General features: G+C 37.2%; 1 protein-coding gene across 6 annotated transcripts in view; it reads left to right on the plus strand.

Moving 5' to 3' along the window:
- The window catches only part of SEPTIN10 (septin 10), a 46441-nt gene that overhangs the window by 1701 nt on the left and 16957 nt on the right, over nt 1-27783 (plus strand). For 4 of the 6 annotated variants that reach the window (XM_087726420.1, XM_087726417.1, XM_014065902.2 and 1 more), the window contains exons 2-6: nt 10302-10370; nt 13177-13288; nt 14801-14996; nt 16358-16544; nt 25456-25617. In XM_087726420.1, coding sequence (XP_087582546.1) covers nt 10323-10370; nt 13177-13288; nt 14801-14996; nt 16358-16544; nt 25456-25617 — 705 coding nt within the window. In that variant the 5' untranslated portion in view covers nt 10302-10322. The remainder of the gene's footprint in view (nt 1-10301; nt 10371-13176; nt 13289-14800; nt 14997-16357; nt 16545-25455; nt 25618-27783) is intronic. The other 2 variants (XM_087726418.1, XM_087726421.1) reach the window with 2 other exon arrangements.

Raw genomic sequence — 27783 nt, forward strand, 5'->3', positions numbered from 1 at the left:
ATCTATTTGAATGTAAACTTACGCTATAGAGGCAAAAGGTGTATGGGTTTGTGTGTGTGTATGTATACACTCATACATATGCACATATAAGCAGCTTAATTACCTCTGTAGCGTAAGCCAGTTTACGTTCACAATATATTAATTTGTAAGGTTGCTGTCATTAAATACAGCCTTTGAGTTATTTTCCTGCCTTTGTAAGCTTTTATCATGTCAAGATTTTCCTCCACACCCAGCACTATTTTATAATCAAGTATCCTTTATGCTGGTAACTCAGCATTCTACCCTTACACTAAAGCAACACCCATATTTTCATCATTAATCTTTTTGAATCTACTTAGCCCAAGTCTTTTTTCCCCATAAAGACCGCATTTCCTGCTTATGTTAACACCTAGGAATTATAATTTTCTCAGGTGATGCATATTTTAAACTTTTTGTATTGTGTTTGTAATTTGATTTTATGATTGTTTGCTGCCCAGAGTGTCACTTGTTTGAGATGGGTGGCTATATAAATAAATTATTTAAAACAACTATTCAAATTTGGTTTTAAATATTGAAAAAACTTTCCTGATTTTGAAAAATGAAATGCATACTAAAATTTATCCACAGGCTGCTGCTAGCATGGAATAATGAATAAAAACGAGCAGTGTTTTAAATAATTGCATATTTTAATGTAATATTCAATGCTATTCTGGGTAGATCCTCTGTGTGTGTGTGTGCGCGTGCGTGTGTGGATTCTATTTGTGTGTGTGTTGTGTGTGTGTGAGCAGTCCTAAAACCGCAATATGAATGCAGTAGGCAAATACTATTAACATCTTCTAGGGAAATATTAGAAATACATCTAAGTAATTTTTTACTTTTTTACTATCTTTCACTGTGAAACACCCCTCCCCACCTCTAAAGATATACCGGTAATCTATTATAAGTACTATATGAATGTTTAAGTTGTTTGTGTTTGGAGGAGTGTTAAGATATTTTCTAAAATTTAAATACTGATTTCCTTTGCATAGATTTGAATTGGATTCAATTGCTTTTCCCATTCTATTATGAAATCATTAAATTGAAATGAACAATAGTCAGTGATATGTTTTCTATATAGAGTTTTATTTTTGTAAGTTTGACTCCAAGCTGTACTTTGGCAATATACAGGAGTTGTGAGTGTATTTGCTGCATAAGAAACTAGTATATTTTGACTACTGTATAGCACTCTAGTCTGGATGATAAAGCATTAGCCTTGGTTATTGTTGTCCACTATGTATGGCTAATTTTTGAAACTGCATGTGATAGATAAAGAATACATTCTGTAAAAATAGTGGCTTCTTCAGGTAAGGATTTATGAAGATTCTAGAGAAAAAAGTAATTAAAAAGATTACTATTATTTAAATTCATAGTACCAATATAAATGATTTATAGCAAAGTTATTTAAATGTTCAAGCCCTTCAAAAGATTTCCATATCACAGACACTTGAGTCACTTAACTTCCCGATTAAAACTTGCATCTACAAGTATGTTCTTTGGCAAAGATTCAGGGACACAGAGAAATAATTGGCTTGGTATTTCTGATACGCTGTTTGCAGCAGTGTAGGAGAGAGTTTACATCCTGTTTAAAAATGCATATTCAATTATATTTTGATTCTAGAGATTTATTCTTGCTAAATGTACTTTTTTGAAGCTAAGATTTTGCTTTCTTTTTAAAAAACAATAGAAGGTAATTTGCCAAATGGCCAATTGCATTGTTCTGCAAGAGGTAAAACAAAATTGCTGCTTCCACTAAGTTTTTATTATTTAACTTTTGTTTTTATTAATCATTTTAATAAAAAATAAATAAACAGGGAATTTTCAAGCATCATGAATTAAGTTAAAAATGCAGTGTTCCATGCTATATACTATATAATTTTAAAACTATAAATCACTGTTAAGCTCCAAGTAATATATGAATATCAACAACAATTATCTGCCCAGCGCAAATTAATATCAGCACTGATATTAAGAATTGTAATTTCCACCTAAGTAATTTCTGTTAAGAAAACTCCACATTTCAGATGTGGTTCCGGCCCCTAAATAGAGGTATAATACAAAAATGGTTTTCCAACTGAATTGATTTCTTTAAATTCTTTGGAAATATACACTGTTTTTGACATCAATCATATTTACAGACTTTAATAAGCCATTCTTCAGCAAAGAGAACTGCCCCTACTCTTCAATAGGAAGTATTTTCAAGCATCATGAATTAAGTTAAAAATGCAATATTCCATGCTATATACTATATAATTTTAAAATTACAAATCTCTGTTAAGCTCCAAGTAATATATGAATGATCTGCCCAGTGTAAATTAATATCAGCACTGATATTAAGAATTGTAATTTCCACTTAAGTAAGGAGAGCAAGGGTCCCCAAATCTTTTGATGTCAATGCACCTGCGGAGGTGGCAGTGGGGTGGGGATGGTTTTATGTGCATGTACGCACAGCTTTCACAAATGCAGTTTCGCATGCACATGAGGCTACACCAGTAGTGAGATTCAATTTTTCTTACTATCAGTTCTGTGGGTGTGGCTTGGTGGGCATGACTTGGTCACAGTGGCAGGGGAAGGATACTGTAAAAACTCCATTCCCTCCCCACTCCAGGGGAAGGTTACTGCAAAATCCCCATTTCCTCCCAATTAGCTGGGAATTGGGAGGCAGAGAATAGATGGGGGCGGGGCCAGTCAGAAGTGGTGTTTACCGGTTCTCCAAACTACTCAAAATTTCCGCTACCGGTTCTCTAGAACTGGTCAGAACTACCTCTGGTATACACACACATGCACCCTCACCCACCACTTCCACGGACCGGTTCCAAACACTAGTTCCCTGGTGTAGTGTATCCTGGAAGCAGATAATATGTACAAAGCTAATCCAGTACAGTAGCTAAAATGGATGATCAATGATGGTGAAGGGTGAGTTACAGACCAGAAGACTATGAACAGTGAAAGTGAAGAAGTGATGAGCTACCAGACAGAGTTTGCTTGTAGGATAATGGAGTACTACAGTGATTGTTGTCTTTATCTTCTACCTGTACAGGTAGTCTTCAACTTATGACTACAGTTGAACCCAAAATTTATTTTGCTAAGCGAGATAGTTGTTAAGTGAATTTTGTCCCATTTTACAACCTTTTTGCCACAGTTAAGTGAATCACTGTTAAATTAGTAACACAGTTGTTGAAATAACTCTGCCTTCCCCATTGACTTTGCTTCACAGAAGGTCATAAAAGATGATTACATTGCAACCATCATAAATATGATTCAGTTCTCAATCAACTGAATTTTGATCACCTGACCATGGAAATGCTGCAGTAGTGGCAAGTGTGAAAAATAGTCATGAGTCACTAAATGAACTGTTGTAAGTCGAGGACTAACTATATATTTGGTAGCAATGTAAGATAAGATAACATTTTTTTTAAATGTTGGGAGGGAAATTCGGCTTTGGAAATGGGCTTCAATCTATTTTAACCACTTTCCATAACTATTTACAATATTTCTACATAATACGGAAATATATTCTAAACTGGTTGTTATATTTTAACAATTTTTAGAGAATGAACCGACCTCCAAACTGGGGTAATATTCTAGCAGTAAAGCATCATATATACCCATTTTCTTTACAACATTCAGTGTGCATTTCTTTTTGGGTATCAGTGATTGTATCTAAAGTTTGTCTCGCATCTAATTGTACAGTCTTTTACTTGTAGAGATGTAGAGCTATAGTTCATGATTTATTAGTAAATTGGGCATAGCAAATGCTTATTTGAAGAAATTAAACTGATCAAGGTCTGTTGATTCAATTTAAAAAATCATTCATTCTCTTTTTTAGTATTTCAGTAAAACCTTTGCAGTGTGCATTCAATACAGAAATAGACTCGCTGATTGATTTTCTTGTAGATTAGAGAGATGAAGCTTCTTTCCATGATGGAAGAGTTATTTGTGTTGTCTCATCAATTACGTAGTGGTTGACCAAGATTTCTTGAAAAGTTTTATAGTATACATATGTGATCAGAATCAATCTTTTATTATGGCCACAGGCAAAGAAAACAGAATAAAAATAAAACAAAACAGGACAAGACATAATAATGTACTATAAATAATGGTGAGATCATCAAGGGATGGCTACAGTCTGCCCATTTTTACAGGTAATATAGCAGAATTTAGCTACCTACTGATTTGATAGTAACAGCTGTCCATAAAACAGATCCAAAGTTTCCAGATATTTTGTCAGATAAGGAGTTATAAAATGTGTCCTTATAGAGGGTGCAATATAACAGGACAGTGGTTCACGGGGCACAATTTCAGCTATTATGGGACTTTTTTATATTGCCCCTCCAGAACTGTTGTGGAAAGGGCATTACAATTTCCTAGAGTTAGTGCCACCCAAAATTTGGGGACAGTTATATACTCTAAATATCAAGTCCTAAATTCTTCGTTTCAGCTTTTAAAAATTAATACTTTAGTTTCATCTTTTGTAATGTGTTTATTAAGAATCAACTTTTGTTTTTCTTATATTAAAATGTTTTTATTTTCCATTTTTTCATTTTCATACACTCACATATATACTGAGCATAGCCGGGGCCATACAACATTAAACAATAATCACAGATTCCTCTTGTCAACAATACCCCCAAAAATAGAAACCCAATATACCTCTTCCACTCTCCATACACCTCTTTCTTCCACCCCCCTCCAACTTCCTATCTTCCCTCCATCATTCCCCTCTACCCTACTTCCCCTCCCCCTCTACCACTCTCTCTCCCTATCCACTCCCTCCCTTTCTTCTCACCCTCCCTCCCATCCTCTCTCCCGCCCTCTCTCCCCATCTTTCTTCTATCCCACTTCTTGGTGTATTTCCACTATATGTCAATGTACTCAACTTGTCCTATTTTTACAGAAAAATTAAAGAGAAACAGTATACATGTGAAGTCGCATTACATTGAAATCTAACACATAGTATATATCCCTCCCTCCCCCCACCCTACCCCCCAACACCCCACCTCCCTCCCCCCCGACTTCCCAGAGCCCATACACGGTATAGATTTTTAACAAACACAGTCTGAAATATATTGAGAAAAAAGAAATTAAAAAAGAGGTTAATAACATCTCTACATTGATCTTAGCTTCTTCCTGCTACACTAACTTTGAACAGTTTAAATCATTCCTGATCTTAAGCATAGGCTATCTGGAATTTTTTAGTCCCGTATTTGTTTTGTATATAGTCAATCCATTTTTTTCAGTCTCGTTTATATCTTTCATTTGAACGATCTTTAAGATATGCCGATATTTTAGCCATCTCGGCTAAATTTGTAACTTTCAATGTCCATTCTTGAGTTGTAGGCAAGTCTTCCTTCTTCCAGTATTGCGCCACCAACAGTCTTGCCGCTGTTATTAGGTGCAGAATCAAGTTAGTCTCTACCACTGTAAAGTCAGTACATATACCTAGTAAAAATAACTGAGGAGTAAACTTTATCCTTCTTTTAAAGATATTTTGCATAATCCACCATATTTTTATCCAAAATGCCTTAACCTTTTGGCAGGTCCACCATATATGAAAATATGTAGCATCGAGAGAACCACACCTCCAACATTTAGGCTGTACATTCGGATACATAGAAGCCAGCTTTTTAGGATCTAAATGCCATCTATAGAACATCTTATAAAAATTTTCTCTCAGGTTTTGAGCTTGTGTAAATTTCACATTTCTTACCCAGATTCTTTCCCATGTATCCAACATTATTGGTTCTTCAATGTTTTGAGCCCACTTTATCATACTATCTTTAACTAATTCTGTTTCCGAATCCATCTGTATTAATACATTATATATCCTCTTTATATGCATTAAACTTTGATCTCTTATTTGTTTAAACAAATTATCCTCAATTTGGATAAAACCAATTTTTTGATCTATTTTCCACCTGGCCTGTAATTGCCCATACTGGAACCATGTTTGAACTACCTTCTCCTCTTTTAATACCTCTAAAGATTTTAGTTGTAGTACCCCCCTTTCCAAAATGAGAAGCTGTCTGTAGGTAGTTCTATCCTGTTTTTGTGCTATATTCATATTTTCAATTGCATGTCTAGGAATTGCCCACATGGGTATCTTGTCATTTAATTTACATTGGTATTTTTTCCAGACCCGCAGTAAAGCATTTCTTAAAATATGACTTTTAAAATTCTTATCCAATTTTTTTGTTGAATAACAGGTAAGCATGCCAACCATATACCAGATTGTGTCCCTCGATATTCAGTATTCTATCATTAGTTAAATGAGTCCAATCACTAATTACAGATAGCGCCACTGCATCATAATATAGTTTTAGGTTAGGTAATTTCAAGCCTCCTCTCTCGCGTACATCTTGCATTATTTTCCTCTTTACCCTCAGCTTTTTTCCTGCCCATACAAATTTGTTGATGCCCTTCTGCCATTCTAAAAGATTCGCATCTTTTTTGAGTATGGGTAACATTTGGAAGAGAAATAAAATTTTTGGTAAGATGTTCATTTTCACTGCCGCTATCCTACCCAACAAAGATAAGTGCAATTTCTCCCATTTTTTCATCTCTGTCTGTATACTATGCCAAAGTGGTTCATAATTATGCTTATATAGTTTCCCATTTGAGGTTAAAATATTAACTCCAAGATCATGGTAAAATGAGACGCAACTCACTTAACTCTTTACTTAGTAAAGGAAATTTTAAACTCAATTGTCATAGGTTAAGGACTTACTTGTATTAATTTTTATTACTTTATTATTAATATTTTACATTAAAATAGTCTATGAAATATATTAACATTGCATTATTAAAATTTGTATTACTTGTATTAATTTGTATACTAAAACTCCAAACATATTCTGCACTCTGAATGTCTTAAATTTTATTACAAAGATGAAAAGGTAGAGTGGACTTTCTTTATGTCAGAGCTCCCTCTTGTGGTTATAAAAATCTTACAAATTCCATAGAAAATAGAAAAATAGGAAAGGTTAACTTACAAAATGCAAATAAAATAAAGCTGATTGCAGTACAATAAGCCCTAGTAAGGCAAATAAAATAATAACCAAAATAAATTATTTCCAGATTGGCAAAATCCTTACTGTATCATTGTATCAAATAGGCAGGTTCTTTTAAATTGATCTGAGTTCTCTGCATTTGTCACACAAAGGAAAAACCATAATGAGCTGTCATTTGAAATCCATTATACAACTTTTAAAGTATCTTAATACCTAGAATCTTAATAACTAGTATTTAGGGATTAATATTTTGTTATGAAATCAAGAGGGTCCTATTGCAATGGTTGTTGACTGGTTTTTCTTGATGATTAAGCATACAGAATACCGTTAAATGATTTGTTTGGATTCATAATCTTTCTGATCAAGCATAAGGCAGATCCCAGTCTTATTTGTAACCTTAGACAGGAAAATGCAATTAGTATTGTAGGTTTAAATGGAATTTGAAAGAACCCATCTCAGCAATCATTTTCAGACTTGCAGAGGAAGAGATAGTGTGCCATCTCTGTTTGACTTTGACACTGCCTATTGCAGGCGGAAAGCCTCTAACAGAGGAACTTCAAAGGTAGAAAATCACCTATTGTTCCCTGTATCAAGGATAGGAGTGGATAACCAATTATTTTTCCCATTGTTGAATTATCATTGATGGAATTCTTTGCTTTAGAACACGCTGGCTAGAGCTACAAGGAGTTGTTATTTTAGCAACAAGTCCCAAGTCTCCACTTTCATAACTGTTCAGGATCTGCTTCTTTCTCTGCTTCTTTTGGTACATACATTGTGTAATGTGCAAACAGTTTTCTCTCTTGTTCTTTATTGTGTAGTCACGGATTTAAGTCATGGAACTTACACCAGTAAATTAGGTGAGTCTTAAGGTGAATTCATAGCTAAAGTAAAATTCCAGTTGCCTCTGTTTAAATCTTGGTCTTTGCCTTTAAAGTAATGTCAGTGTCATTAATTATTTTGGTATGTGATCACATCATAAAATATACAAGTAATTTATGTTGCAACTATTGAAACATAGGAATAGGGTATCAAAAATGTAAAGCTAATAAAAGAGTCAAATGCTGGCACTACATAGAAGAATGTTACTCTGTAGCAGTGACGTACGGTGAGCTTTATGGCTGGTGAGGCAGCAATTTTTTTAGACTTGTGGACTTCAACTCCCAGAATTCCACAGCCAAGCATGCTCAGTTCTGATTTAAAGCGACAGCATTTTTCCCTCTTGCAAAATAAGTTTTCCCATTCTTTTTCTTTTCCCTCGCCCTCCTTCCTCCCTCTCTCCCTCCCTCCCCCCTCTCTCAAACAGGCACATGCACACAGAGAAGTTGGATCCCTCTTTCACTCACTCACTCTCAAACAAACACAAACACAGAAGTTGGATTGGATATATTTTCCAATGGCTTGAAAGCAGCTCCTCTGCCATACCCCCGCCCCCCGCAATTCCCCTGCTGCCTTCCGATCTGAGCCTTTGATTGCAGGTGGAGCCACATTGCATTTTCAAACTTGTAATCAGTGAAGCTGGGCTTATATACTTTTATCCAGCTGTGTGTGTGTGTGTGTTTGAAAAGGCAACGTGGCTCTGCATGCAATCAAACTTTTTGAATTCCTCCCCCCACCCCCATACACGGACCTTTTCCAGCTGTTTCAGAGAGGATTTCAACTCTGCTTTTGCCTGCCCTCATGAAAAGAAAAGAAAATGTAAAAAGAGAAAGGCAGGAGCTCTGAGTCAGACTGAGCTATTTGCTCCCAGTACTCTAAAAAGCCTCTAAAAATGCCCTCTACAGGAGGCGAGAGAACACGTGCCTCCTTTGCATAAGGAATTTTTCACCTTTTAACCCTTGCTTAACTCTGCTCAAGTGATCATAAAGCTAGAGTAAAGGAGGCCCGTAGTTCTCTCGCCTCCCCTTGCAGTTAAGCACTAAGCAGAGTCATCTACTGTGACTCTGTCAGCAACTACCTTAGCCTTTTTCCTTTTAATTTTTCTTTTCTTCCTTTTCATGACACTGGTGAGGCCCCGCCTCCCCTGACTGCACGTCCCTGCTCTGTAGTATATTTCTATAGAACAGTCAAGGAACGTTTCTTTATGCTGAATATATAGTTTGAGAAAGGATAGTTTGGTGCAATCTTAGGGTGTCAAACCAGAAGTGAAGCCAGTTTCTTTATTCCCAGGGAAATTGATATGCTTTTTTAAAACTGTTGTTGCTTTTATGGAAGCGTGTATAACCTTGAATGGGAGGATTGGTAGGAACATTGAAATTTTAAGAATATGTTGGAGGTAGTTTCAAAAACTATTACTGTGAGGGACATGTCTATTCACAAATCACATACCGATGAGGTTATTCCCTAAAATATTTGCAGTTCAGCCTACCTTTGCTTTTTTTTTAGGACAAGTTCCAAATATGATGCTGAACCATTTACCAATTTTATTTAATAACAGTGGCTGGGTAGGCTCAAATACATTCATGGAAGCAGACACCAGAGGCTCGTGCTTTACCTTGAAGCATATTACCTTCTTGTTTAATGCAATTTTATTTATTTTCTTATAATTATATAAGCAATAGATAAGGTCTATTAAGTGGCGGGGAAATGTCTGCTTGCAGGCTGAGTTGCCCAATAGCAATAGCAATAGTAATTAAACTTAAATACCGCTTCATAGTGATTTACAGCACTCTGTGAGCTGTTTACAATGTCAGCATATTGCCCCAACAATCTGGGTCCTCATTTTACCAACCTCAGAAGGATGGAAGGTTGAGTCAACCTTGAGCTGGTCAGGATCGAACTCCTGGAATGTGTAGTGAGTTAGCCTGCAGTACTGCATTCTAACCACTGACCATCGGGGCTCCACATTACAATGTTTTCTACAATACTGCTTAATTAATCAGTATATTTAATTGAAATACTTGTAATTTAACCAAAAAGTTATCCCTTTTAATGTATTTATGTCAGCCCTTTGTTGTTGGCCAGATCAAGAAACCAACTAATCACTGAAGTGATTAGAACTACACCTTATTAAGATTGGCTATTAATAACAGTATCTTGAGCAAGTCTGATTGTGTTGATCTCTCCTCCCTCTCATATTCCCGTGGAGGAGCTTGCCTATCTATTTTCCAAATATTGACTTAGTTCCCAAACTTGAGGAATATTTCAGTCTTCATTTTTTATGTATTGGTTTTCCCCATCTCCCTTATTCTCTATAGCTTTCCCATTATGATCAGAATTATTTCTCTTTCAAATTTCTTTAACTTGACTGTCCCAAAATTATTTTATTTATTGTTTCAGTACTATCAACCTAATATTGGAATGAAAGGACCCTTTACTTCACCAGCAGATAATCATGATGCAGGAAAAGTGAGTTGTTCTGTTCTGTCCATTCTGTTCCGTTCCCTTCTGTTCCATTCCATTTATCTGTATCTCACCTTTATTATTTTTACAAATAACTCAAAGTGGAGAACATATCTAATACATCTTCATCCTATTTTCCCTACAATGATGATCTTGTGGGGTGGGCTGAAAGAGAGTGACTGGCCCAAGGACACCCAGCTGACTTTCATGGCTAAGGAGGGACTAGAATGGCTTCCCTTTCCCGTCCAGTCCCATCTTGTCCCAGGCAGCTTAAATGCCTGCAAATTTATCACAGCATTATATAGGTTCCTCCCATCCCCCACCTTACCATCTACATAATCAGAGCATTCTTGGGTATTTGTAGAGCATTCTGAACAATTGCCTGTTTATTCTGGCTCCAAAGAAGACATTTCTCAAAGTGGTGATAGTGGCTATTCGTAGAGGATATCAGTTGATAAATCTCTTGGTGCCAAGTGTTGTTTAAAGCCATTTCACCAGAGCAGTTCCAGTTTTTAGGACTGTGTTTCATAGGACTGCACTTCTCAAAGTGTGCAAGGTTATGCTGTACTCTGGTGTCGCTGACAGATACTTGCATAGCATTATTAATAGATGTTTTGGTCTAGAAATATACTTTCTTTGGGAGAGCACTGCTGTCATCAGTTCTCTCTTACTTGGGCATTTGTCTGCTGCCCTAAAGTCAGCTTGCTACTTAACCTGTAGTGAGATGCATTGAAACCTCAACAAAGAGTAGTAAACTTACTTGTAGCTATGATTCCTAGAACACTCATATGTGCATTCACACAGTCTTATTCTCTTTCCCCTTTAATGCACTTTCTTTACTGAGTAACCTGTTAATGGTGACTGTCAGTCCTTTAGAATGGAAGAAAAAGAGGGAGCATTATCTTAGGCATCCATGGTAAGATGGAGTTCTTGCTCCAAATTTCCTCAGTTGTGGAATATTTCTAATAAGGCTTTTGCACAGGTGCAGTATCCATCTGTATGAATGAACTATTTGCCACTTGAAGACACACAGTTGCAGAAAAAATAAATCTGTTCTAAGGGATATAGCAATAGCACTTAGACTTATATACCACTTTATAGTGCTTTACAGCCCTCTCTAAGCAATTTAGAGAGTCAGCATATTGCCCCCCACCATCTGGGTCCTCATTTAACTCACCTTGGAAGGATGGGAGGCTGAGTCAAGTGAGATTCAAACGGCCAAATTGCAGGCAGCCAGCAGTCAGCAGAAGTTGCCTGCAGTACTGCACTCTAACCACTGCGCTACTGCAGCTATACATACCTTGGATTTATTATGTAAGGAGACATTGGTATGGGTGGCTTAATGAAGACATTTCATTATTTTAAATACTAAAGATCAAAATAAATATCATAATACTTGTGATTTTATTGAGTACCTTTGGCTATGCTAAGGAATGACCAGAAACCTATTCAAGAGTATATTTCAGAATTTGGATTCAAGCTGTCAAGGATATCTTGTTATGACATTAATGTTGTAAGATGCTCAGAGTCTCCAGAATTGGAGCAACATAAAAGTTGTGTGACTAAATAAAAATGTCTCAGAACTAAGAACTTCTCAACAGTGCTGATCATGGGAAAGAAAATATCAGAAGTCTCTGGAATTCTCAGTATATACACATGACTAAGCGATAGAAAATGTGACTTTTTTCTTATTTTCAGTTTCAAGGCAAATTGAAGTTTTGCTAGACTTTATGCCTCTTCTGTTTCTCCAAAATCTTTTGTAGTGTCAGAATACTTCGAATAGCTCGGATCTGTGAATTAGCAATAGCACTTAGACTTGTATACCGCTTCACAGTGCTTTACAGCCTTCTCTAAGCAGTTTACAGAGTCGGCCTATTGCCACCAACAATCTGGCTCCTCATTTTACTGACCTGGGAAGGATTAGTTGTCAATCAATATTGAGGACTCTTGTAAACAAACATTTAATAATAGCTAGACATCATCATAGATTTGTATGGGTGTCTATAAATGTGGTGCTTAGGTTATGAAAAAAAATGACCACCTCTGTTTTTTCAGATGCATGTTGGTTGAATTTTAAAGATGTGTATATACATATGTTGTGGTTATATATTAAGCTTGCTGATAGAATCAGCACTGCATTCCATAGGGAACAAGTGCAAGGCAACCCAATTTTGTGTGTGTGTGGGGGGGGGGGAGTGGCATTTCTTTTTTTAATTTGCTGTACTTGCAGCCTGTATTGAAGCTCTGCAAATGAAAGGCCAGGTGATTTGGTAACAGAAGCATCAAAAAGGATGCACAAGCTTACAAGAAGGAAGGAATAGGAAACCGAAGAAAGCAGAAAACCTCTGAAGGGATTAATAAAAAGAAGTGTTTTAAGCAAAAAACATGGAATTAAGCAAAAAACATGGAAAAAGGGTTGAGGAGAAGAAATGACATATAAAAAGGGAGGAATAGAATGATAGGAATCTAAACATTCATTTTCTTTGGTGTTAAGCTTATTGGTATTTACCAATATTTATTTAAGAACTGGAAATGATTACTCTTTAGTAAATACCTTGGAAGTATTGTAATAAAGGAAGAATAACTTATCTGTGTAACAGATTAGTAACAGTCAAGAAGGTTTTTAAATTCTGTCTGCAGATTAACAGCCCATAGTGATTTTTATTTGGTTGAAAAAAACAAACCAAATGTCACCTAGTGAAAAATTTTAATATGTAAAATATTATCCTATTTAGATTTATCAAAATTTACTAGCATCATAGATATTACATTGCAGTCTTATGCCCTAATATTTTTTACTCTTTCACTTCAGCAGAATTGTCGATCCTTATTCTTGTCTGGCCATGTTGGTTTTGATAGTTTACCAGATCAATTGGTTAACAAATCTATCCATCAGGGATTTTGCTTCAACATTCTCAGTATTGGTAAGTAATTTAACTTTCAAAAGTGTAAATTAATTTAAACAGGTCATGTTGAAAAGCCTGAAGTAATGAAAATGACAAAGATATTAATGTTGACCTCTGGATATTGTTCAAAGGTGACATAACTAAGTTTCTTTACCTTTTTACAGTAAATTCCTTAATCTGTTTAATTAAATACATTTAATTCCTTAAGTACTTTATATTCCTTAATTGTTTCCGCGCTTTAAGCTTCACAAACATTACAAAATATAGTGTTTTTTTATGATTAGCAATAATTCTACATTGGTTTAGTTTGACAGTAAAAAAATAGCTTTTAGGGCCTTTGTATTTATTTAATGAAAATGCTATTCCATTTTTCCTACAGAGCATTTCTAAACATTTTCCACCTATTTTCAAGAAATACTTATCAGGGTTAAAAGAACTTAGTGAGTAATTTGCAAATAAGAGTTTTAATAAATATTATTGTTCGTTTTTAAAGTCAGAACCTCATCTGAAGCAGAATAGGCTATAAGTCTAATTATAATAAAAAGTATGCTATTACAAATTGAACAAAATAGTTTAAAATAGATAGTCCTCAACTTATGATTGTTTACCAATGGTTCAAAGTTACCACTTGGAAAAAATCACTTAAGACTTGCACTTGTACTTGCGACTGATGTATCACTGCCATGGTCACACAGTTGCAATTTGTGCACTTGACAACTTATTTAGACTGGTTCCCGCAACCTGCAGTCACATAACCATGATTTGCATCTTTTTTTTGCCAGTTTCTGACAAAAATTGAATTTTCTTAGCAACCACCATTAAAATTTTGTAAAATTATGTTCAACCTGACTTATGACCACAATGACATACAGTGAAAATTCTTGTCTCAATTATCATCATAAGTCAAGGACCACTTGTACATATGACTGATTAAAGATGGATATTTCATCCCATATCAGTCATTATGAGCTCATTGTTTGGTTCAGTTATTGTGTCTCAGCTTACTGTATTTTAGAGGATTGATGTGAGAGTAACTGAGAAGTGAAAGCCATGTATGCTAGTAACTTATGAAGACAATATTTGAAGAGAGTTGAATGAGATGGATTTTTTTTAAGTGATAGCATTTTAGAGGCCATCTTCTGAAAACTCAGCACTTTGGTTTCAGTTTCTTGGATACGGTTCCAATAGAGTAAAAGGAAACACTGAAATGAAATCAGTGATATGGAAGTGACAGTGGAAGACAGAAGGAAATAAAGACTTGATGAGAAGCAACAGTTCTTGCAGGTTGCAGAGTGAATGAATGGGCACCTGATGTCTTTTTGAAAAATGCTTTTACATATTGTTCAGATGTTACTATAAAAATTACAAAAGGAAAGTCATTTCTAATTATATCCCTAATAAAGTTATAACAAAACTCACTGTATTACTTTTAAATGGTAGAAATGGAATTTTTCTTTTTGTGTTTCAGTGACATTTATGCAAATACATCTGTGATATAATTGTACTTCTAAAATCTCTCTTTAATTTTAGGAGAGACAGGAATTGGAAAATCAACTTTGATTGATACATTGTTCAATACCTCTTTCGATGATCATGTGTCAACACACTTTCAGCCAAATGTGAGGCTTAAAGCTCAGACTTATGAGCTTCAAGAAAGCAATGTCCGATTGAAGCTGACAATTGTAAATACAGTTGGATTTGGGGACCAGATAAACAAAGATGATAGGTTAGTATCTCTTAATTCAAACGAGCTGCCTGCTGCTATTGATCTAGATTCTTGGCATTTATTTTATATAATAGAACAAATATAACCTTGTATATCAATAACATCTAATAAAGCCACTAGTAATCATTTCCAAATGGTTGCTTATAGTTGGCAATTATGTTCCTTCTTGTTCAACTATGTTGAATGGGTTGGGTTTGCTAGGCTTCTCAATACTAAGTAATAGTGTTTGGATTAGTATTCTTGTGTCCTACCCTTCCATTGTAAAGTGAGTGGAATAAGTTATGCAGTCTGCATAATGGACAATAATAGGAAAAAGTAACATCCATAAGATTAAAGTTGACTCTGCTTTAGGACTTCACAATTTAAGGTAAAGATAAAGATTCCCCTGCACATGCGTGCTAGTCGGTTTCAGCTCTAGGGGTGGTGCTCATCTCCGTTTCTAAGCTGAAGAGCCAGTGCTGTCCAAAGAAGTCTCCTTGTTCATGTGGCTGGCATGACTAAACGCCGAAGCACATAGAGTGCTGTTACCTTCCCACCAATGTGGTCCCTATTTTTCTACTTGCATTTTTTAACATGCTTTCAACTGCTAGGTTGGCAGAAGCTGGGACAAGTAACGGGAGCTCGATCTGTTATGCGGTGCTAGAAATTCAAACTTCTGAATTGCCAACCTTCTGATCGACAAGGTCAGCCAATTCAATTTGTCAATTTTAATAGATTTGTATGCCGCCCAATCCCAGAGGACTCCAGGCGGCTTACATAAAAACAGTTCAAAAGAGAAGATATTAAAATTTTAAAATATAAGACAGAACGAATTAAAAAAGGAAGGCTGACAAGGTCAGTGTCTTAGCCACTGAGCCACCACGTCCCACTTCACAGTTTAGTTTGTTCTAAATTAAAATTTAAAAATCTCCTTGGTTTTTTTTCTAGCATACATAGGAAATGGCTCTATAGTTTTGATTTTATAACACAATGTGATCAGTTTTGCTGGAATATTAAATGATTCTGAAAAGAATAAAGACTGCTGAATTATATTTTTAAAAGCTGTTTTAGATATAGATTTGTTGCATAGTTAGAAAATGTTTTGTGTCCTTGGACAGAATTAGATTATATTTGCATGCATTTCTTTTTTCTGTTCAACCATGTCTAAGTGTCAGAGACTGTTTTACAAGATCTTGAACTCCACAGATTGTTTCAAAAAGACAATTGATACAGCTTACAATATTCCGAGTTATTAATAGGTAGTAAAATTTTATAAAAATAGAATAGAATTGTTAAAATTATTGTTATCCTCTCCAGTTTGAGCAGGCATATTGGCATGGTATTTAACTCCTTGTTCTAAAACTGATTTTTTCTCTCTCTAGTTATCAGCCAATTGTCGATTATATCGATGCACAATTTGAGGCCTACCTCCAGGAAGAGCTGAAAATTAAGCGTTCCTTATATAATTATCATGATACTCGCATCCATGTGTGCCTGTATTTCATTTCACCCACGGGGCATTCCCTTAAAACTCTTGATTTGTTAACAATGAAAAATCTTGACAGCAAGGTAAGATTTTTTGGTTCCACCACAAAACCGCGATGCCCTTATCCGCGCCGACATAAGTGCGGAGGCAAATCCGCGGCGTCCGAAGCGCTAATAAAAAAACGACCCTATCGCCGTGACAACAGCGCGGTGACAGAAGGGCGTTCTACATGCTTCGTTCTTTGCCTCCAAAGGTAGCCCTCCTCCTCCAGCTGACAGCGGCAGCGGGCACGGGGCAAAGCGGGCTGCCCAGCAGCAGCAGCCCGCGGGAAGGGTCCAGCACAGCCGCGGGGGGCATCAGGAAGCGGAGGAGGACGCGGCAGCGGCGGCGGCTGAGGCTCTCCCGGGCCGGCGAAGCGGGCTTGCCCGGCGGAGGCAGGCTGCCCTCTTCTTCCTCAACATCATCTCCTTGGACGGGCGGCCTCCGCCGCCGGCGCCTCCCCCGGAGGAAGAGGCAGGGCGGGCGGCAGCGGCGGCTGAGGCTCTCCCGGGGCCGGCGAAGCGGGCTTGCCCGGTGGCGGCGGCCGCCCATCCAAGGAGATGTTGTTGAGGAAGAAGAGGGCGGCCTGCCTCTGCCGGGCAAGCCCGCTTCGCCGGCCCCGGGAGAGCCTCAGCCGCTGCCGCTGCTGCGTCCTCCTCCGCCGCCAGCGTCGGCGGCCCTGCTCGGCCCCCCCGCGGGCTTCCTGCTGCCCTCCGCGGCTGAGCTGGATCCTTCCCGCGGGCTGCTGCTGCTGGGCAGCCTGCTTTGCCCCGTGCCTGCTGCCGCTGTCAGCTGGAGGAGGAGGGCTACCTTTGGAAGCAAAGAACGAAGCATGTAGAACGCCCTTCTGTCACCGCGCTGTTGTCCCCGCGGTGATGACGCGCGATGATGACGTCGCGACTTTAGTGACGCGATTTAATCTCCGCTATTTTGCGTAGCGCGGTTTTGTCGTGCCACGGATTTTTTAAATCATTTTTAGGAAAAGATCAAAATACCCCATCTTTTAAAATAACATGCAGGTAGTCCTCGACTTACAACTATAGTTGGGATCCGAACTCCCATTGCTACTTAAGTCAATCATGCCCAGTTTTATGGCCTTTTTTGTCATGGTTGTCAAGTATATCACCATGGTCATTAAATGAATTTGACTTCCTTCATTGACTTTGGTTGTTGGAAGCCCGTTGGGATAGTTGTAAACGGTGGTCATGTGACCCCAGGATGCTGCAACCGTGATGAATACGTGTGAAATACCAAGCACATGAATTGTGATCACATGACCATTACACTACATAGGATCAGCGATAACTTTGAATAGTAGTAGAACAAGTGATGGTAAGTTGACGACTATCTGTAATAATGTTAGGTATGAACAACTAGAGCCACACAAGGGTTCCATTAGCTGCTTTATTGCTGAAATCCATGTACAGAAATCTTCTCAGATTAACAGTTTGCACCTGAGTAAAATTAATGTTCAGTGGCACTCAAGATGGGTCAGATTTCGCCATCTTGTGCCCACATAGGGATTTCAGACTAATTCCCCATTTAACTCCACCTGGCTCAGCCATTCTCTCTCCAACATATTCAGTGTAATATTTTAAAATGTATTTTTTTAATGGTTGTAGCATTAATGAAGGTTTTAATAAAAATAAACATTGTTTCAATTTGATGAGTAGGTCAGTGTGACTGAGTAAGATTAATCATTATTTTGGGGGGAAAATGAGAAAGTTATTTTGTTACGGTATAAGAAAAGCATGATATTACCTACTTTATATAAGGCATATTATATATGTTTGTGGCAAAATTTAGTGAAACGTCTGTATGTTACCAGTGTTGTAAGTAACTTGCTAAATAAATTGGCAATCTAAGATTGCTATTAGGAAATATAGGATGATTTTTTTTTCTTGTTTGGGAAAATACCATATTTTTTGGAGTATAAGACACACCATTTTTCCTCTAAAAAGAGGCTGAAAATCTGGGTGCGCCTTATACACCGAATACAGCATTTTTTCCTCCTGAAGCCCCTCCCCTTCACCAAAATGGTCGTGCATAGCCTTATGGAGGCTTTCAGACAGCTCCTGGGGGCTGGGGAGGGCAGAAATGAGCAAAAACCGGACTGTTTCCCAGCCCCCAGCAGCACTCTATAAACCTCCATAAGGCTATGCATGCAATTTTTTTGACAAAAAATAGGCTGTTTTCACAAAAAATGGGCCATTTTTTGCTCATTTTTGCCCCCACAGGAGCACTCTGGAAGCCCCCCCAAGGCTATTCATGCCTTTTTTAAAAAAAGGGGGGGCATTTTTGTGGAAAACGGGCCGTTTTGGGGAGGTTTGCAGAGTGCAAAACCTTTCCCCCCCCCTTTGGGAAAGCTGTTTAATTAGAGTGGTTGATGAGAATTACATTGATCAAGTGTATTATTTAAGGATTTAAATTATTTAAAAGAAATAGACCAAATAAAGGAGGAGATGGAGTTGCACTATATATAAGAAATAACTACATCTCTACAGAAATAGAGCACAACAATGATGATGAGAACTATCTTGAATGCATTTGGGTCAATATTAAAGGTTGGCAGAGGGGGGGGGGAACAACATTGCCATGGGCCACCCAACCAAGCAGACGAAGTAGATGAACTTTTTGCTAGTCAGCTAACTAAGGTATGTAGGAAGCACACCACAATAGTAATGGGGGATTTTAACTCCCCTGACATCAACTGGGAAATAAACTCTGCACCAATGGAAGATCCAATAGGTTCCTAACAAACCTAGCAGACAACTTTGTTTCCCAAAAAGTAGAGAAGGGAACAAGGGGATCTGCCATATTAAACTTAATTCTCACTAACAGAGAGAAAATGATAGAAGGTGTTGAAGCCACAGGAACCCTGGGGGCAAGTGACCATGCAATATTGGAATTCAACATTATGCAAACACAAGTAATAGAACAAAGTCAAACTAGAGTCTTGGATTTTAAGAGAGCTAATTTCGATAAACTTAGAGAGAGCTTGGGAAGAATTCCATGGATGAGAATCCTCAAGGGGAAAACAACTTAAGAAGCTTGGAAAATTTTGAAAAATGAGATAACAAAAGCTCAGTCTAGCACAATACCAATGAAGAAGAAAAATAACAGCTCCCAAAAGAAACCAGCAGGGCTGCTTAACTCTCTGACAAATTGAAAGACCAAAAAGTTAAGTATAAAGAGTGGAAAGGGGGGGGACATAACTAAGGCAGAATATCAGCAAATAGCCCGAGCCTGTAAAGATGAAGTAAGGAAAGCTAAGGCTTACAATGAAGAAAGGCTTGCCACAAAAGTAAAAAAATAACAAAAAAGTTTCTTCCAACATGTTAAAAACATGAAAAAGGTTAAGTAAGGAAACAACTGGTCCATTGCTGGGAGAAAGTGGCAAGAAGGTGACAAGCAACAGGAAGAAAGCAGAACTATTTAACTCATGTTTTGCATCTGTCTTTACACAAAGGGATAAAACAGTCCAACCTATAAAAACAGCACCACAAAAATCAGATGAGGAACACAAATTGAAATAGGGAAGAAAATGGTAAGTGAGCACTTGTCTACCCCTAGACGAGTTCAAATCACCAGGACCGGACGGATTATATCCCAGGGTTCTGAAGGAACTGTCAGATGAGATCTCAGAACCACTGAACTATATCTTTCAGAGATCCTGGAGCACCGGGGAACTGCCAGAGGACTGGAAAAGAGATGATGTGGTTCCCATCTTCAAAAAAGGGAAAAAAATAGATCCAGGAAACTATAGACCTATCAGCCTGACCTCAATACCAAGAAAGATTCTGGAAAAGATAATCAAGCAACAAATTAGCGAACACCTAGAAGTAAACAAAGTAGTAGCCAAAAGCCAACATGGGTTTGTCAAAAACAGATCATGCCAGACTAATCTTATTGCATTCTTTGACCAAGTGACAAAATTAGTGGACCAGAGGAATGCCGTCGATATACTTTACTTGGACTTCAGTAAGGCATTTGATAAGGTAGACCATAACTTACTACTACATAAAGTAGAAGGATGTGGGTTGGACAGCATCACCACCAGATGGATTTGTAACTGGCTGACCAAACACACTCAACATTTAGTCCTCAATGGAACTGCATCTACATGGAGGGAAATATGCAGTGGAGTACCCCAAGGCTCTGTTTTGGGCCCAGTACTCTTCAACATCTTCATCAATGATTTGGATGAGGGAATAAATGGGGAACTCATCAAATTTGCAGATGACACCAAGCTGGCAGGAATAGCCAACACTCCAGAAGATAGGCTTAAGATACAGAAGGATCTTGACAAACCTGAACATTGGGCACTTTCTAACAAAATGAAATTCAATGGTGAAAAAAATAAGGTTCTACATTTAGGCAAGAAAAACAAAATGCACAAGTATGGGTGGTACCTTGCTCAATAGTAGTAACTGTGAAAGGAATCTTGGAATCCTAGTGGACAACCATTTAAATATGAGCCAGCAGTGTGCAGCAGCTGCCAAAAAAGCCAACACAGTTCTAGGCTGCATAAATAGAGGAATAGAATCAAGATCATGTGAAGTGTTAATACCACTTTATAATGCCTTGGTAAGGCCACACTTGGAATACTGCATTCAGTTTTGGTCATCACAATGTAAAAGAGATGTGGAGATGCTACAAAGAGTGCAGAGAAGAGCAACAAAGATAATTAGGGGACTGGAGGCTAAAACATGAAGAACGATTGCAGGAACTGGGTATGTCTAGTTTAATGAAAAGAAGGACTAGGGGAGACATGATAGCAGTGTTCCAATATCTCAGGGGTTGCCACCAAGAAGAGGGAATCAAACTATTCTCCAAGGCACCTGAGGGTAGAACCAGAAGCAATGGATGGAAACTAATCAAGGAGAGAAGCAACTTAGAACTGAGGAGAAATTTCCTGACAGTTAGAACAATTAATCAGTGGAACAGCTTGCATCCAGAAGTTGTGAATGCCCCAACACTGGAAATCTTTAAGAAGTTGTTGGATAGCCATTTGTCTGGAACGGTATAGGCAGGGGGTTGGATGAGAACACTTCCAAGGTCCCTTCCAATTTTGCTATTGTATTGTATTGTAAGTGCTGTCCCAGCAGAAACAAAGTTTTAGGTGCTACAGGTTGTCAGCTGTTTCCTTCTCCAGCACATGGATAAATACACCTGGAAACATCTACCTACCTACCTACCTACCTACCTACCTACCTACCTACCTACCTACCTACTCTCTTTCTCCCTACCTACCTACCTACTGTATTTCCCTCTCTCTCTCTCTCCCCCCTCTCCCTCCCTCCATCTACTTATATACCTACCTACCTACATACTTTCTCTCGCTCTCCCCCCTACCTTTCTACTGTATTTCTCTCTTTTTCTCTATCCTTCTACCTACCAACCTACCTACTTTCTCTTTCCCCCACCTATCTACTGTATTTTTCGCTCTCTATCTCTCTCTATTTCTCTCTATCCCTCTACCTACATACCTATCTACACTCTCTCCTTACCTACCTGCCTACTGTATTTCTCTCTCTCTCTCTCTCTCTCCCTCCCTCTCTCTCTCTCCCCCTCCCTTTATCTACCTACCTACATAACTATTCTCCCTACCTACCTACTGTATCTCTCTCTCTCTCTCTCTCTCCCTCTCTCTCTCTCCCCCTCTTTCTCTCTCTCTCTCCCTCCCTTTATTTACCTACCTACTTTTTTAAAAAAAATGCCTCTTCAAAACCTGGGTCCATCTTATACTCTGGTACGTCTTATACTCTGAAAAATACGGTATTTTTTAAAATATCGGATATATTTCTGGGATTTGATTTGGTCTGTAGACCCAACAGAACACATAAGCTAATTAACATGAATGTCATGACAGCTACTCAGCATCAACCTGTCTAGATATTGATATATTTGTGTAAAGATATTCTCTACGCTAAAACACACCTAAGCTTCAAGTAAAAAATTAAAAACCATGTTTGACATAAAGTATGAGCTGCTTCTAAAAGTAACAATGTGCAGAGCTGGATGCGTTTCGATATACTGCAATGTTGAATTGTAGTAGAAAACAAAAGCAAACTTTTGGGAGAGGAAAATATGTAAGAAATAAATGGGAACTATTGTTATCAAATAGCTACATTATCATAATTAGAGGCATGGGCTGAAATTATATTCTAATTAAAAATATTTTCTATAATTGTAATTAGGACTGTTTTAACGTAATGATAATGACTGAAGGAAGATATTATTGTGGTCTACATAAATCTGGAAGTTAGTTTAAGAGGGAGTGGGTCTATTTTGTATTGAAACTGAGAAGATTGAAATTAAAAGAAAAGACATTCAAGCTGAATATTGAAAGGAATTTTCTGGAAGTAAAAGCTCACACAGTGAAATGAACTGCCTAATACAGTAGTAAAGTCCCCATTTTAAGTTGGATCTTAACAGCTATCAAGAATTGGTTGGAGTAGATGACCATGAACTCCCTTCCAATTAGAGTCTAGTTTCCTGTGAAATGAATAACCAACCTGTCATATTGATTTGGTATGGACTAGGCTTTCTATAAGTGCTTTGGGCAGTGAAATAATCTTTGTGCTGCCATTCTATTAAGTAAAATGTTCCATGCTATTTAAAGCAATTGCACTATCATTTTAAAACTAACTAACATTAATAGAAGTACACCTCAGAGAGAATGAAAAAAAATGAGTTTTATATATATTTAAATACTAATTTGTACTGCTTCAACAATTTTTTTACAGTTGCTATTTATTATCATAAGTAGCTGAACTGAATAAGCAAGTTAACTAAAACTCTAGGGTAGTCATCTGAACAAAGTGAACTCCTTATTAAATAACTGCTACTCATCATGTTAGTCCTGTTTGGATTCATCTCTTGTCTGTTTAATATGAACTAAGTCTAATGAAGATGTCACGAGAATAGATAGCTAGGCATACACATCTGAAAGATAGTTGTAAATGAGTTGATAGAGAAAATGTGTATTTGACATAGGCCTCTCTTCAGCTTCCAAACATTTTTTAAAAATAATTCTTTATATCAATGTTATATGCAAAAATAATTTAATTTTAAGGCATTCATTTATGTTTTGAAGATATTGTTCAGGCTTGAAACTAAAAATTTTGTGTAGGAATCTGATTTTCTGCTAATCTAAATTGGCTGCAGAATGCTCTTTGTTAGCAATCTATGGAGTGATAAAATGGGGTGGAATGGGATCTGGATTTAGCACTTTTAGGCTTGGATTATTTTCTCCGTCTCCTTCCCATTTCTAAATGTTTTTTATATTTCCAACCTTTCCTTGCATTGATGTACCATATTTTTTGGAGTATAAGACGCACCGGAGTATAAGACGCGCCAAGATTTTAAAGAAGGAAATTATTTTAAAATCTTTTTTGCATTTTGAAGACCTCCCAAAAATGGCCCATTTTTTGCGAAAACGGGCCCAGTTTTTTTTTTAAAGGGCATGAATAGCCTTTAGGAGGTTTGTAGAGTGCTCCTGGGGAATGCCCCCAACAAGCAAAAAACAGCCCATTTTTTGTGAAAACGGGCCCATTTTTTGTCAAAAAAAAAAGGGCATGCATAGCCTTTAGGCAGCTTATAGAGTGCTCCTGGGGCTGGGGGGAGGGCAAAATTGAGCAAAAAATGGCCCGTTTTACACTCATTTCTGCCCTCCCCAGCACCCAAGAGCACTCTGAGAGCCGAGGTGGTGCAGTGGTTAGAGTGCAGCACTGCAGGCTACTTCAGCTGACTGCAGTTCTGTAGTTCGGCGGTTCAAATCTCACCGGCTCAGGGTTGACTCAGCCTTCCATCCTTCCGAGGTGGGTAAAATGAGGACCCGGATTGTTGGGGGCAATATGCTGACTCTGTAAACCGCTTAGAGAGGGCTGAAAGCCCTATGAAGCGGTATATAAGTCTAACTGCTCTGAAAGCCTCCTAAAGGCAATGCACAGCCATTTTGGTGAAGGGGCAGGGTTTTGAAAGGCAAAAAAATGATATATTCAGTGTATAAGATGCACCCAGATTTTCAGCCTTTTTTTTGAGTGAAAAAGGTGTGTCTTATACTCTGAGAAATATGGTAGTTCTCCTTACAGTTCTTCCCAAACATAATTAACGAAACTAAAGAAACTATTATGGCAGAGACAAGTTGTCATAAAAGACTGTTAATTAGCTAGAAAGTCAGGTTTTAAAAATGATGAGGACAGATCTGGTTTTTAACTTGTAGCTGAGTCTGGAGAAAACATCTACAAGCCTTGATACAGCACTACAAAAGGATCATTTTTACCCCAAAGCAGCAATATTCATCTCTTCAACAAAATGGCAAGAAGACATGAAAGCAACCTTTGTGCATTATTCATACACATATCAAACATATCACTTGGGATTGCCAGTATTCCTTCAGACACTCTAAAATATTGTCTGTTCACAGATATTCAAGCTTGCTTAGCATTTAATTGAAGAAATCAAAAGAAACATAAGAAATCTAATGCAGATTGTTGGGGCACATGTAAATACTTTTTTTTAAAAAAACGTGTTTTACATGAAGTCAGTCCCAACATAATGTTATCTTTCTCTTTGAAAATGTAGGAAATACAAATTCATTCTAATAACAGTAACTTTTTCTTTCTTTAAAGGAAAAGTTCTTATATTATTTCTAATGAAACCGATAGCTCATATTTATTAAAGAACTTCCATGTAGTCATATTAAAATCTTCTGTGATATACCTGATAAGTTTAATGATGGACCAAAGGCTAAATGGAGTATACAAATGGGTGAAAATTGTTCAGGTGATTATAGTATTACCTTGTATCTCTAAAAAGACAATATATTGTGCAGTCTAAAAAACAACTTACCTGTTCAGTGATAGTAACTGGTATCTCAAAAGTATCTCAATGATCTTCCAGGATTTTGATATCTTTGCATATTTTGTAACAATCTGATTTCTTTCATAGGTGAACATTATTCCAGTTATAGCTAAAGCAGATACAATTTCCAAATCTGAACTGCAGAAGTTTAAGATCAAAATCATGAGTGAGCTGGTCAGTAATGGAGTTCAAATATACCAGTTTCCAACAGATGATGAGAACATTGCTAAAATTAATGCTACCATGAATGTAAGTATATTTCCAAAGATACTGTATTTAAATTAGAGACTCATTGTCTGCAATTACTGATTTCATTTTTGTATGGAGGATAGCGTTTTAATGGGAACAGTCCAGTCATTTCTGGACTGTTCACCAATTACATTTTACATTTTAGCAGAAAGTATTCCACCACAAGTGTGTTTTTCTTTCATAGAACACAATGTTCATATATGAAATTTGAATTGAATTTGGATTAGTGGCATTTACAGCATACATTTAAAATTTTGCTAGAACCCATCTTTACATTCCAGATTTCAGCTTCTTTGAGTGCTTATGCTGAAGAGAATTCTTAACCACAAGCCTGAAATTACTATGGCTATTTTCTTCTTTATATTGTTCTCAGGTGTTTAGTTTTTTGTTTTTGACGCCATGCCTTTGCATCATGGTCTAGTGGTTAAGGCACCAGGCTAGATATCAGGAGACTATAAGTTATAGTCTTGCTTTAGGAATGAACGCCAGCAAAGCCAGTGACTTTGGGAAGTCAGTCTATCTCAGTCTACGATGACAGGCTCTAGCATCATCCGACAAGCCAATCAGTCAATTCTTGTTGCAACCAATGAATCTTGGTTGATCTGGAAAAAAGAAGATCTTGCACTTGCAGAATGGATGGATGGATGTGGATGGATGGATGGATGGATAGAATGAGAAAGAGAGAGATCTGTTGTTAATCACTTTAGGGCTAGGTCTTTTCAATCTTTCTGCTGAGGATAGCTCCTTTTTATTTTTTAAATCTCTAAACTCTGTTCCATGAAAGCATGAGAAATTAAGTGTATATTTTACTGATGTAATAAATTTATTAAATATTAAATTCATGTTCTTCTGATGTCTGAATTCCCTATTGAATGTGTCATATTCTAGTGGGAGGCCTTAATGCAATACAAAACTTAATACAGCACTTAACCCTTGCCCGCCCTTCCACCACAATTGTCTCCTTTTACTATAATGGCAGTGCTAATGTTCTACCACCTTACATTAAAAATTATTTGACAAGGGACTGTCATCTATATGGGAGGCAGTTACGTCTTGAGAAAAAAATTACCAGGCCAATGTTAAGAGGCACAATGAATCTTTACCAATTCAAAATTTGGACAAAGATTTGGCAGAATAGCTTCATTTTCGAAAGAGTGACGCTAATCTAGGAAGTCTACCCTGAAGTTATTACAGTTTTACTTTTTCCAGGCATTAAGGCTGCTTTTCACACATATTGTTCTCAGTTATCAGAAGTCAGTTGACATCCTGGAATAGTTATATTAATGTTTCTGGAGCTGCTACTTGAATAACACAGGTCGTTCCACTAGTGTCTCGACAGTTCATAATTTTTCAACTCATTGGTTGAGAGCGTCAGTTATTTATATCTGCTAAAGTTGAAATGAGATTTGTGAAAAAATTTCCTGTCAAAGTTTCAGCCTGAGAAGGTGAGGAACAGGTTTCTTGCTATAGTTAGATCTCTTTTTATGACCAGGAAATAACCTAAACAGAAATATTGCCCTTTTGGAATAGGAATTTTATGGCCTTCCCTTTTAGAATGAAGATTTAAATAAATAAATAAATAAATAAATAAATAAATAAATAAATAAATAAATAAATCTATCTATCTATCTATCTATCTATCTATCTATCTATCTATCTATCTATCTATCTATCTATCTATCTATCTATCTATCTATCTATCTATCAAAGGTAAATACCATTCACTCATCACGAAATCTCCAGAACTATAAAGCCTACAAACACTTAAAATTTGGCATGTATGTTCCCCTTAGCTTCTAGATGCTCGCTAGAAAGGATTTTTCAAAATGACCATCAGATCATTAGTATTTCTTATACAGTAATTAACATGCTCTGATGCTACTCCCCCTCCCCACCTGAAAATAACTCTGTTCCAACTTCCAGTTGCCTTATATTAACACGCTCTGATGCTAAAGAGTTAGACATTCCACTGCCCCTCCCCACCTGTAAAGAATTCTATTCTAACTGCCAGTTGCCTCACATTCTGTTAACTCAGTTCAAACTGGCAGATGTTCCACTCCTTCACTCTGGGGCTCCTTACAGTACTGAACATTGGTAGCTCACCAAAATGTATACGCCTTCCACCTATGGAACTGCTTCCAGACTCAAAGTGGCAGGAGTGATATT

This window comes from Thamnophis sirtalis, unplaced genomic scaffold (assembly GCF_051295495.1).
Source record: "Thamnophis sirtalis isolate CommonGarterSnake01/CBP01778 unplaced genomic scaffold, rThaSir2_p1.2 scaffold_12, whole genome shotgun sequence".
NCBI classification, from domain to species: domain Eukaryota; kingdom Metazoa; phylum Chordata; class Lepidosauria; order Squamata; family Natricidae; genus Thamnophis; species Thamnophis sirtalis.